The sequence below is a fragment of the Eschrichtius robustus genome, chromosome 9 (assembly GCF_028021215.1).
Source record: "Eschrichtius robustus isolate mEscRob2 chromosome 9, mEscRob2.pri, whole genome shotgun sequence".
NCBI lineage: Eukaryota > Metazoa > Chordata > Mammalia > Artiodactyla > Eschrichtiidae > Eschrichtius > Eschrichtius robustus.
Window position 1 is genome coordinate 52,795,394 of NC_090832.1, and position 14,034 is coordinate 52,809,427.

General features: G+C 37.4%; 1 protein-coding gene across 4 annotated transcripts in view; it reads left to right on the forward strand.

The window, feature by feature from the left end:
- Window positions 1–14,034, forward strand: part of PDSS2 (decaprenyl diphosphate synthase subunit 2) — a 252,066-nt gene that overhangs the window by 91,279 nt on the left and 146,753 nt on the right. For 3 of the 4 annotated variants that reach the window (XR_011074975.1, XM_068551354.1, XM_068551353.1), the window contains exon 2: window positions 9,579–9,713. The exons of the other annotated variant lie outside the window; for it this stretch is intronic. Coding sequence is in view for 2 of the 3 variants with exons in the window: in XM_068551354.1 (XP_068407455.1) it covers window positions 9,579–9,713 (135 nt within the window). In the remaining variant the exon portion in view is untranslated. The remainder of the gene's footprint in view (window positions 1–9,578; window positions 9,714–14,034) is intronic. 4 annotated transcript variants of the gene reach the window in all.

Below are 14,034 nucleotides of genomic sequence, written 5' to 3' on the forward strand. Positions count from 1 at the left end.
ACATATTTTTAACATCACTTCTTTGATACCATTTAAACTTTGGCCTTATATCTAAACCTTAGAGAAATTAAAGGTGAAATATGAGAACCCAAAAGGCACCCAGCATAGGACTTTGGGGTTCATTAAAGGTGAGTTAAATTTTTTCTTCAAATGAGAAATACAGCTATAATGCAGTATGCCATATGCCTTCTTAAAATTCTGTTATTTTAAAAATACAGTTATTTTTTTCTCCAGACTTACAAAGAGATCTGTGCTCTTATGCAATTCGGAAAATAAATCACCCTTAATCTAAAAATCCATTGATTAACACTTGTTACAATTTAGGGGCATTTTCTTCCTATCTGTTTCTTTTCACTTTTTAAACAAAATATTTTAAACACACACAAAAAATACGTGGACACTTTGTGTATTGACTCCTATATAATGACACTCAGATTTAAAATGTTACTGTTTTAGAAAACAAACTTACGTTTACCAGATGGGAAAGGGGTTGGGGGAAAGGACAAATTAGGAGTTTGGGATTAGCAGATACAAACTACTATATATAGAATAGATAACAGATACCAGAAACTAACACAACATTGTAAATCAACTATACTTCACTCAAAAAAAAAAAATGTTAATGTTTTGTCATATTTATTCCTAGTTTTTTCTTGGCCTTGTTCATATGTATATATGTGTGCATATATTGAAACATAATTGGGATCATGTTATATACACATAGTTTTATAATTCTGTCTTTAACATTTTAAGTATTTTCCCATATCATTAAAATTTGTTTAATGCTTTGTTGCAACACTAAATTTGTTCTAGTGTATGCACAGATTTTCTGTTTTTAAATAGTGATAATTCTATTCCTATTTAATTAATTTTACATTTACTTCTAGTTCTTTTAATATATCACATACTAGACATGACTTAAAACACTGTTTTTCAAAAAACTGCAGGTTGCAACTCATTAGTGGGTCACAAGATCAATTTAGCCGGTTACAGTCAACATTAAAAAAAAAGAATAGAGAAGATCAGGGTATTCCTGTGATTCTTTGGCAAAAATTGTGCATCTTCTAGTCAGTTCTTTTGTTTCAGTTATCTGTATGTAAGTTTAAAAAATTTTTTGACTAGGGGTCACAGTCACAAGCATTATTAGGAGTCTTATCAACCAACCCACCTCATGTATGTTAGATTTGACATGCATCTTTTATGCTTACATTTTCTGGATTGATTTATTAGAACTAGATATATTAAAGTGGGGTAATCAAATTGTGAAACAAACTCTATACCTCTAGATTTTAGCACTGGAGGGAGTTCTCCTTGTGGGGGTCTGGGAAGTGCTGATTTTTCCCATTCAGTTTTAGTCTGGGGAGCTTTGAGCTAACTCGAGGGTGATGATCCCTTGTAGGTTATAAATTGTTTCCTTAATATTTGATTATCAATTTACCAAAAGATTGTGATTTGAATCACTGTCATACATTAGAATTCTGAACTCTTTTTTTTTTTTTTTTTTTGATAGCCCATTGTGGGGATGTACCACAGTTTATTTAAACAATTCTCTACTGATGAAGAATTCTGAACTCTTGAGCATAAATCTCAAAAGTTTTCTCTCATGCTCCAATTCTGCCATCCTACCTCAGCTCTCCATCTGGAACTACCCCTACCTTCTGTTAAAGTGAGGGTAGCCTCCTCTCACGGGTACTGATGCAGTAGTGAATTCAGTCAATTCTCCTAAATGAAGAAACAAAACACATAAACACTCCAGTATATTGAGTTCTCTCTATTTAAAACTTAAGATAGGTCCTTTGATATGACATGATTCTTATATACAGTAACTTTTCGACATTGCATTAAAATAAATCTCAGCATGTTTTCTTGGAATGTATTGGGGCTTTTCTCCTGTGTGGCTGTCACTTTTAAAGAATCCACTATGATTTAGGAAGGAGGGACTCAAGACTTCAGAGCTGGATGGTTGAATGTAGCAAATGGATGATAGGAGAGATGAGGAAAGTTTGGAATAGCAATAGGTCTATTTGGGAAAGATGTTTATGATAGTGCCTGCTTCTCTACTTCTTGGAAGTTATTTATTCTCTCATCTTGCATTTTTTGAGACCTATTCTGTGTCAGTTACTCTGCTTGGCGCAGGGCATCCAAAGATAACTAAGCCTGAGAGCCCTCAAGGTTCTCATAGCTTCGTGAGGAGTACCTGAGAACAAATAATTAAATAGCAAGGCTGCAAAGGCTCCTGGACTTTGGAGTCCAAATTATGTCTAAATCTTGGCACTTATATTACTAGTTGACTAGTGTAACTAGTAATTATTTAAGTTCTCTAAGCCTGCTTGCTAATTCTCCTCATCTGTAAAGAGATATTGCCAGTTCCTTTACGTGGTTTTTGTGAGAATAAGAGTGTATTCATGTAAAACAGCACATGCCTGCTATTATAGTATGTTGTAAGCATTGTTGTCTGTGTCATTCTTGTCATTTTTATTATCAAGTGTATTAAGTGCCAAACTAGAACTTTATAATAAATACTCTAAAAGCCCATGGAAGAGGCAAATACCTGGCCCCAGTTCCTGTACACCACACACAGTTCTCTGCCTCTGTTGTGCATATATGTTCACTCTTCTTTCTGGGTGTCTGTGGCGACCCCTTTTAATTGTTTGTGGACATACTGTGTTCTTTCACATGGGTCACTCATCCTTCCTCAGTTCCCTACATATAGGAGTTGTCTAAGATTCCCGTTCTCTTCCCGTACCTTCCTTTTCCCTCTTCCCTTCCCCTTCTTTTCTCCTTTTTCTCCCCCCAAAATCTCATCCATCAGTTCCTACTGCTTCAGCCATCATCCTCTACGAAGATGCTTCCCAAATCTATACCTGCAGCATTTCCAGGTGCCTGCTGGGCATCTCCATCTGGAAGTCCTTCTTGCATTCAAAGTTAACATGTCCAAAACTGAACTCATTAATTCCCCATTAACACTCATTTTCTTTCCAGTCCTTGCTAATGCTAGCATCATCACCTCCGGCAAACAGGTTTGAATCTTAAATTCCGCCCTTATCTTTCCTTTGCTTCCTGATCCCTTCCTGATCCCTTCCTGATGCCTCCCTCGTGCAGTCAGTTGGCCATACTAGCCTGATCCACCTCCATGCTGCTGCCATCATTCAGCTTTTCTTTCCCATCCCTGCTGCCACTACCCTAATTTAGGCCCTCATTATCTCTCACCTGGAATATTGGAAGAAACTACTCCTAACTAATCTTCCCTCTCCTTTCCCCTGCACCCAGCACACTATTGCCAGAGTAACAATATTAGGCCCAGAGTAACACTTTTAGTCTTTAGCTTTAATCACATTGCTCCCTTGCTGACAAATCATCCATGCCTTCAGATTGCCTGCAGAATGAAACCCTGACTCTAAACCTTTCAAGGCCCTTCACTCTTCAGGCTGTCTTCTGGGCTTGTTCACCTTCACACATTGCCCAAATGGGCAGCCCCACAGCTCCTGAACCTGCTCGCCATACTTTTACCTGCTTATTACTCTAACCTGTTCCTTTCTCCTAAAGTACCATTCTTTCCATTCCAATAACTCCATCCCACTTCTTCCTCCATTCTCTGCTCAGGGAAATTTGACCATCTTTAAGGCGCAGTCTGAATTCTGTCTCTACTGTGAGGCACACCTCTAGCAAGAAGTGGTTTTCTTTCTTCCTTTGTTACTTTTTGTAATAAAAAGAGTAGCTTTTTGTTACTCTACTATCTTTGTTATCTGTTCCTTAATATTATACAGTTTAACCATTTTTGGAACACATTATTATAGCTCTTTTATTAGACCTCTTATTTCTTTGTATACCTCTTAGTATATAAGTGTTGAAGAAATAGAATTTGAGAGAATATGGAAAGATGCCGTAACTGTCATTTGAGGATTTGAAATACTTATAGGATAGGGTTAAGGAAGAAAAACTAGTTAATAGTTGTGGAAAGATAGGATGATGCAGTAGGAACTGCAGTTAGCCATAGAAGCCATAATGTGAGAAGGCTGTAGAGCTGGGTTGCACAGAGTTCACCTGTTCAATCCTTATTTCCATGAAATTGTAAAGCTATTAGAATATTCGTTTTTACTGTTGATCTATTGTAGCTCTGGAGCAGAATTTTGAAGGCCAAGTTTGTCCCCCCAAAATTCAACTTACAGACTTTTCAGAATATTATTTTAAATTAGTGATATATCTATATTAGCTAATTTCCCAGGACTACATAATATCTGACATATATTTAAATTGAGTTGAAATATTACTTTAGATTTGCTACACCTCTTGTTTGTCCACCAAGCTACCCCCATATTTCTCATTGACTGCCACAAAAGCTTTCTAACCGGTCTCCTCATATCCACTTTGCCCCCACCCCCCAAACACACACCTAAGTCATTTTTCCACACTGATGATAGAAGTTTTTCTTTTTTCTTTCTTTTTTTGTATTTTTTAAAAAAATATCTGATTACATAACCAGATGCTTAAGTTACTGTGGTGGCTTCACATTGCTCTTTGGATAAAGAGCTAACATCCAATCATGGCCTGTTTGACCTGTGTGGTCTGGTCTCTGTCTGCCTCTAGCCTCATTTTGTACAGTGTACTCAGCCTTGCATGTTCTCATTCTTGTGCTGTGGAGACACTCCCCTTACCTATTCTCTTCCCACACCCCTCTTTTACATCTTCCTTTGGGTGTCAACTCGGTCATCATTTCCTAAGGAAGCCTCTGACTTTCCCTGCTAGGCTAGTTCCCAGTTGTAAGCTCTCACAGCATCATCTCTCTTTTTCCTTTGTGGTATTTATTACTATTGTAATTTTACATTTATTTGTCATTCTTTCATTATTACCAGTCTCTTCCACTAGGTTGTAAGCTTCACAAGCTCTATGCCTGGTTTTGCTCACCATGACATCTATGCCAAGCACAGTGCCTGATGTATGGAAGGTTTTCGGTCTGCATTAGTTGAATGAATGATAAACGTTTTTTGGGGTTTTTTTTTAAATATATATTAGTGAAAGGAAAACAATTCTGTAGAATTTTAGTGATAAAGATTACAGGATACTAAATGTTGCTTTCGTTTATGACACTTTGATGATGTTAACGAATTCTCCCAATTTTTATACTTATTATACATATTGTAGAGTATTAGATAATTTTTTTTAAAGCAATTTTTTTTTTTTTAACTTTGGGTTTATTTATTTATTTATTTATTTATGGCTGTGTTGGGTCTTCGTTTTTTGTGCGAGGGCTTTCTCTAGTTGCGGAAAGCAGGGGCCGCTCTTCATCGCTTTGCGCGGACCTGTCACTATCGCGGCCTCTCTTGTTGCGGAGCACAGGCTCCAGACGTGCAGGCTCAGTAACTGTGGCTCACGGGCCCAGTTGCTCCACGGCATGTGGGATCTTCCCAGACCAGGGCTCGAACCCGTGTCCCCTGCATTGGCAGGCAGATTCTCAACCACTGCGCCACCAGGGAAGCCCTAGATAATTAAATGTAGTAAAGTGAGATAATAAAGAATCACAGAGTAAGAGAAAAACCCAGATGTTGAATAGTCCAGGCTTCCCTCTAATGTGTTGTATCAGAGGCTGTGCAGCTTCTTAAACATCTTTATTCTCAAGGGACTCAGCATCAACAGAGACTCCTCTGTTTTTTAATTTCCTCATGTCGAGCCAAAATTCACCAGCTATTTTCCCTGTCTATTAGTGTCAGTCTCTACTAAAGTAATACTTACCAGGTCTATTGCCTATCCTTATGGTACCCTTTCAGATGAGCAGACAGTCATCATGTACTCCTCTAGCTTTAATTCTCCCAACCCTGCCCTTCATACACTGTGTTCCTGCCCTATTGATTCTGGAGACAGCTGTGTCCTCTTTCTCCTCCAAACTTTCACACATATTGTCTCCTCTCTAGAACACTCTTTTTTCACTTCCCCTCCTTGCTTCAGCTCCCCTGACTACTTCGTCTCATCCTTTAGGTCTCAGGGAGGTCCCTTTCACCACTCCTTCACCCCTGCTTAGGTTAGTTGCCCTTTCTCTGTGCCGATGTTAGTTGCCCTTGTTCATCTCCTAAAGTAGCTCATGCCACATTTTATTATTATTTTAAATCCAGACTGTATTATCCACAAGAAGGGAGACCACAGCTCACCATCATGTCCTCCACTCTCTGTTTAGCACTGTACCTGACATGTAGTAAGCATTTACTACATTTTTTTTTTTTTTTTACTACATTTTTGACTGCATAAATTTGAGAACACCAACTTTACTGTTCTCCAAGCTAGCATTCATTTTTTTTTTTTTTTTTGGTCAGCCAAGCATGTGGCAGTATATGATTTCACCATCTTCTGGATATGCTCCAGCTTGTTAGTATTTCTCCTTAAGAGAGGCACTCAGAATAAATCATAGTGTTCCAGGTGAAGTATGACCTGGACTATATGAAACATTAACTCTGCAAGTTTAGAATCCTAGGGATTCTAAAGTTAGAAAAGTTTAGATTTCTTTTCTAAAAAAAAAGATTCTAACGTTAGAAAAGGAAACAGTATTTATAGGAAATTATATATGCTGGTAGTGGGTAAGACTTTGAGAGATAGAAGGAGAAACAGTAAAAGAAAAAGAAAATATAAGAGTTGAGAAAAAATAGATGGCAAAAAAGTAATAAGGAGAGGGACTTCCCTGGTGGCACAGTGGTTAAGAATCCGCCTGCCAATGCAGGGGACACGGGTTCGAGCCCTGGCCTGGGAAGATCCCACATGCCGCGAAACAGCTAAGCCTGTGCATCACAACTACTGAGCCTGCGTGCCACCACTACTGAAGCCCGCGTGCCTAGAACTCGTGCTCCGCAACAAGAGAAGCCACCGCAGTGAGAAGCCCGCACACCACAACAAAGAGTAGCCCCCGCTCGCCACAACTAGAGAGAAAGCCTGTGCACAGCAATGAAGACCCAATGCAGCCTAAATTAATTAATTAATTAATTTTTTTAAAAAAGTAATAAGGAGAGAGATGTAGTTTTCTGATCACCTTTATCACCTTCCATGTGCTTCCACAGTGGTTTATGCTTCACTCATGTTGTCTGTTCCATACAATGACTACAGAAAGTAGATGTTGTTAATCTCATTTTACAGAAGAGGTGATAGTCTGAGTCATACAGCTAATGAACGGCAGAAGGATTTTTCAAACCTGGTTCTAAAGCGGTCACTATTCTACTGACTTAGCAAATAGTTGGTACATGAGGTGAAGCAGATGGAGAATCACTATAGCATAATGGGTAAGCATGTATATAGACTCTAGGGCCAGGTGTCCTGGGTTCAAATCCTGGCTCTATCAAGGCTCTAACGCCTACTGTCTGTGGTACCTTGGACAAGTTGCTTGATCTCTCTGTGTGCCTCATTCTCCTCATCTGTAAAATCAAAATAATTGTGGTACCTTCCTCATAGAGTTGTTGTGAATTAATTTAATTAATATATAGTAAAATGCTTGGAATAGTCCCTGGCATATATAAAGTCCTATGTAAGGATTTGTTGTTGCTGCTGCTGCTGTTGTATTTTGATGATGATGATGATGATGATGAATGTGTCCTCTGTGAAAGGTCCCCTCTCTGAGAAATTTGAGGAAGGTGTTGTCAGAACTGTTGCCAGGACTATTTCTTCAGCGTGACTTGGCCAGCTGTCAGAGTTGTTACCCTCATATCCTTCATTAGAGGATATGAGTTCTTACCTTCACATCCTTCATTCCTAACCAGGCTCAACCCCCCAAACACACAGCCACACACACATCCTCACCTTCCTCTTTTCCCTTTCTAGAATTAGGAGCCAATTCAGAGCTTCTCTTTAATATTATTATTATTTACCTCAGGTAATACATAAATAAGGGTCTAGTAGCATAAGTTAAAATCTGTAATTCAAAGCAAAAAATTTGGAGAGCGCTCCCATTTTACATTTTCTTCTTCCAAAATAAGGTGCTTCCCAGCCTCCCGACCGTTCAGGTCTGTAGGATTTAAGTAGCTTGTTACATAATAATACAGAGCTTTGGACATTTCTGGTGATTATTTGTTTCTACTATAATATAGCTTAATTACCTTAAATTAACAGAAATTAGAACTTCTTTGTAAAAATCATTAACCCCTCTAACTTGCTGAAGGTCACTTACTAGATTAAGGAGAAAATATAAGTAGAGAAAGAGCTGTAACTGTTGTCTTGCAGAGAGCCTGAAGATCTGTCTTATTTTGAAACTATTGAAAGAGCAAGAAGGGACCCTTTTAAAAATTTATTTGGAGGCATGAAGGGTGAAAATTTTCTTAAGTAATGGACTGACTCATTAATTTTGGCTATGTTAACTTACTTTAAATGAATTCATTGTTCAGAATTCACCCAAGGAAGTCTTAATAATTCAGTAAAGTATTAAAATACAAAATTTTACTGTTTTTACAAACAGAGTCACAGATTTGGAAAGCAAACTTATGGTTACCAAGGGGGAAAGGTGGGGGAGGGATAAATTGGGAGATGGGGGTTGACATATATACATGCTACTATATATAAAATACATAACTCATAAGAACCTACTGTATAGCACAGGAAAGTCTACTCAATACTCTGTAATGACCTATATGGGAATAGAACCTAAAAAAAAGTGGATATATGTATACATATAACTGGTTCACTTTGCTGTACAGCAGAAACTAACACAGCATTGTAAATCAACTATACTCCAATACAAATTAATAAAAAAAATTTTACTGTTTTCACCACATTCAAGAATTATATTTATTTATTATTTATGTATACTTTAGTATAACGTATTTGATTAATGCTCATGAACATTGTTCTAAATATTAATTTATTATAATATGTTACCCATAGTTTTCTGTCTTTTTTTCTTTTTTTAATGATGCCATTTAGTTCTTGTATGACAACCATTTGCGATACTTAAACAAACATGTAATCTTAGAAAGTATTCCTGACCTTAGTTGTAGTAAAAATTATAAAAATTCAATCCTCATAGCAAAAAAAATTACATTCTATGTTAAAGACTAACATTGTCTAGAATGATTATTCTTTGCATAAAAAATAAGAAATGGCAAGATATTTGCCCATGGCATTCATTTCCATTTTACTTCTCAAATAAATTTTCTACTTGTGAAGACAGAAACCATTTTTTACCACTTCGCCTTACCAGCATCATCGCCACATAATACCACTTCATCCAAGCCATACAATTTGTATTTCACCTGCTGGCAACTACCACAGAACAGTTTAAAACTATGGGTTCCTCTCATTATCAGAGCAAATGGTTAAGATTGCGTGGTAGGGTATAGACAGTGGGAAAACCCAGAAAGAGGAGGAAGCCAAATCATTAGGCCTCACAATTTTGAGATTGTCACTTTCAAAACCAGCCGTGGGTTTCTCTAGTTGTTTCCTGAACTTGTTGCTTCCTCCTGTTAACTCTTTCTTCCACCAATCCTATTTCTTTTCAGCAAGTCCCATTGTCTGATTTTGGAAGCATGGGTGTATTTGCAGCAATTCTCTAATTTGATCTGACTGATTTTGTGAGGGTATGTTAATCCTCTTCTTTCTTTACTTGTTGGCAGGGGCCTTGTACACGACAGCCAGAATAACCTCCAGTTGAGGGGCTTGGTGGTGCTACTTATTTCTAAGGCAGCTGGACCCAACAGTGTGAATGCTTCATGTCAGAGCTATGACATGGTCAGTGGTATCTATTCATGGTAAGAAGAAATTTTGACATTGCTCTGTAAAGCGTGTTTTCTTACAGTGGTCTGTAGAAATCACTGTTTAGTTTTTTGTCATTCTCTGATTCAAAGATAGATTAAAATATTTTGTAAAGTTAAAACATGGATTTTTATTATTCTTAACAAATCTAATGGGCTTAGCTGCTTTGTATGTAACTCTGGTAAATTTTGTGTCTAATACTTTCATTTCTGCCGTGAGCATTTAAACTTTCCTATTGAACACTACCCTCCTGCCTCATCATGGTATCATTGTTTTTCTGTACAGAACTCTATGTCATTTAGTCCAGGATTCATGATTTTTAAACCTACTCAATATGATAACTTAGTTGTATATATAATGATGCAACTACCATTTTAGGAGATGTCTACTTCAGTGCTATATCATTTATTTTATTTTGCTTATTTTTATGGTGAAGAGGTTTTTATTAAAGTGACTGGAATAAGAAACTTTTACATCTCACACATTTAGATTAAAAAATAAATATATGAGTACATATCAGTCATTTTTGCTGCATATAAAACAAACTTTAAATGTTAAGTTTTGCTTTTTTAAATGACTGCATGTTTTTTAGTAATAATATATCAGATCTTAGCAGTATACTTGGCACTGTGTTAAAAGCTTGTATGGAAGTAATAGTCTGCAAGTGGACTTGGGCACCTGAAATTAAAACCAGCCGGAAACACGGGTGACAGGAAAATTTTCCTCACAAAAAGAAGTATTTCTAGAAACTTTGGCTTACGGTTAATATATCTTTTATTGATTTACTTTAAAAACAAATCCACATCTTAGATTTTTTAAAAATTCCTGGTAATCTTACCCATAAATGTTTTTTTTCTTCTGTAATAATTAAAGATGACTAACTTGCCTGCTGTGAAGTCCAGTGACCTTCTTCATTAACAAGCAAGCAAAAATTATCACTGTTGGGGTTACAAATGGCCTCTCCTCTAGCCAGGGTAATTTTTCAGAGCGTTTACCATTGATCCACGTAAGTGTCTTCACTAGAAGAAATATCTTGGGATCATTTTCAGTTCCTGTTCACTCTGAGATAATTTATATTTATTTAGTGCTTTGTAGGTTACTGATCATTTTAATGACAGTTATCCCATTTGATCCTTACAACAATTCCATAGGTAAGAATTGTCGTTATACTTATTTTACTCTTGAGAAAACTGAGTTTCAGAAGCCTTGAGATGTTTTTCAAGGTGACATGACCAGCAAATGAGGAAAAGTTCAGGCTCTAACTATAGTTCTCTTTCTTCCAAATCTCATGTTTTGTTGGGTTTTTTTTCTTCTTAATTTTATTCAGCTTTTCTAGTCTGATTCAAAAAATTTATTTCACTTGTAGATTAGACTAGCCATTAAATTAGTATACCAAAAAAGGTCTTCCCTTAAGTATGTCTAGGAAAACTTATGAACGGACAGTAACTTGGCAAATCTTCAATATATCTATCTACATCCTTCCCCAACCTGTTTGAATTGGAGCTCAAAATTTTACCCTATAAATTTTGTAGAAAAGCTGTTGGCTGAGTTCAGTTGAAATAATTAGAGAAAATACATAAACATCTACAATGAATACCAATAACCTGTTAGTCCCTGGAAAGGAATTAGACCTCACATCACCTTGTAACCATGTATCTCTGTTTCCTGTTTGGAACTCCATTGATTTTTCAGTCTCCGACTTTAACCGTTTTATTGGTCAGTCATCTGCTCTTTTTTTAAATTTATTTATTTATTCTTGGCTGAGTTGGGTCTTCGTTGCTGTGCGTGGGTTTTCTCTAGTTGCAGTGAGCGGGGGCTACTCTTTGTTGCGGTGCACGGGCTTCTCATTGTGGTGGCCTGTCTTTGTTGTGGAGCACAGGCTCTAGGTGCGCGGGCTTCAGTCGTTGTGGGATGCGGGCTCAGTAGTTGTGGCACACGGGCTTAGTTGCTCCGCGGCATGTGGGATCTTCCTGGACCGGGGCTCGAACCCATGTTCCCTGCATTGGCAGGTGGATTCTTAACCACTGTACCACCAGGGAAGTCCATGGTCAGTCATCTGCTCTTGCATTTGGGTAGCCATACACACCTCTAATGAATACCAGCTATGGTTTACTATCACTAATCCTAAAATAACACTTGGAAGTATTTGACACATGATAGGTGTTCAGTAAATATTTATTGCATAAGTGAATCGTCCCCATTTTATAGAAAAAGAAACTAACGCTGAGAACAAGACTTGTCTAAAATCCTCTAGGTAGAAAGTGATGGAGTTGGAATTTAAATCTAAAGTGTATTTCTTTCTACTATGCAGATGTTGTTATCTTTATTGTATGTACACAGTGCACTATGTTGTGACCTCGTGTTTCCAATTTCTTATTTAGCCTCTAAGAAATAGCTGCATCGCCTTCTGATCCTTTACAGAAACATAATGCATTTGGTAGATGGTCGTTGTAATATGAGCAGTTGTAAAAGAACTCTGCAAAAGAGTAGGTGGTACATTATGAATATAAAATTTTTCCAAATGCCATAAATGGGTTTCATACCCAAGTGTATAGAATCCACAGTTACATTTAGGGAATAATCCTGGTTTGTGGTTCCAGGCTGTTTTTCTGTAATCAAACTTTATCTAGTAAGTCATTGGTGATGCTTGGGTGTTCTACACGCTGGTTAATGTGAAAATGTAATTTGGCATACTACTACGAGAAACCGTTCATTTGTTTCTCTATCCCTGAAGTCATTTGTTTGGCTCCTGCTAGCTTAATTGTTCAAGTGTAACTTTTGCTGGAGGCTTGTATCTATAATGCCACAGTGAATTATTTAACATTTGAGGGAAGTACTGATTTGGGAGCTTTTAAATTCACCTCTAAACTACTGGGATTTACATTGTTGGTGTTTTTCTCTCATAAACTTGACTTTGATGTCAGTTAATGAAACCTGAGTAAATTACCTAAGGGAACAAAAGTGAGCTAGGTGACCTCTTTTGTTTGGCCTAAGGATATAACTGCTGGATATATCTTGTGGATGTGTCTCGTGAACTTATCACATAGTGGCCAAGAGAGGCAGAATTTAGGCTAAAATGTAATAACTACATTTTGAAAAACAGGTGAGTCACATTTATAAAAATGCACTGTAAACATCTGCCATAACCTTTTTCAAGCAAGACCATGGACTTTAGGTTTATTCCACCGACCCTGACTTTAAAAATTGGTTACAAAGGTGATCAGGCAAAAAAAAGTATTACTAAATTTACAAGCATCCCTAGCCACAACTGAGAAAATGTTTATAACTTATTCTTTTTTTTTTTTTTTTTTTTAATTTATGGCTGTGTTGGGTCTTCATTTCTGTGCGAGGGCTTTCTCTAGTTGCGGCAAGTGGGGGCCACTCTTCATCGTGGTGCGCGGGCCCCTCGTTATCGCGGCCTCTCTTGTTGCGGAGCACAGGCTCCAGATGCGCAGACTCAGTAATTGTGGCTCACGGGCCTAGTTGCTCCGTGGCATGTGGATCTTCCCAGACCAGGGTTCGAACCCATGTCCCCTGCATTGGCAGGCAGATTCCCAACCACTGCGCCACCAGGGAAGCCCATAACTTATCCTTAATGATAGGATGTTTATATTTTGTGTACAAAAGATAGATAATGTAATATATAATACATAGCATAACAAAGTATAGACTTCTCTAGTGTTACATGATTATTACATTTAAAGAAATGCAGGTGAATTTTGTGACTAATGGTTCAATTTTCTCAGTTGGTTTAGGAAGACCTGACTCAAATATTTCTCACCTAACTAGCAATTATAAACAGACCACAGATTTTCACTCTACCTTCATTCCCTGAAATTTCCTACCACCTCTTGTTAACTGTATTAGAAGCGATTAAAACAAGTTTGCCAAGCACATTTTCTTTTCTTCCTGAGTATTCAGCTAGACTACATTTCCCAGCCTTCCTTTGCAGTTGGCTGGGCCGTATGAATGAGATCTAGCCAATAAAATATAAGCATAAATGAAATTTACAATTTCCTGACCATAAAAATCTTACATTTGCAGTATACCTTAAGCAGGTGATTTTGGAAGTGACCAATTCAAGATGAAAGGTACCTGCACCCCTTGGAGGAGAGCCACCTGTCCATCAGGAATATCCATGTTGACTTGATGTGTGAGAGGAAAAATCTGTTTGTTCAACCACTTAAACTTTAGGGTTTATCTGTTAATAACAGTGACACCTTAATTAATATTTTGCTGTTTCTGTCACCCAGTTATCCCAGTGACTTTGGTAATCCTTGGTTACTCCCACTCTTTTATCTTCTGTGTCTAATAAAC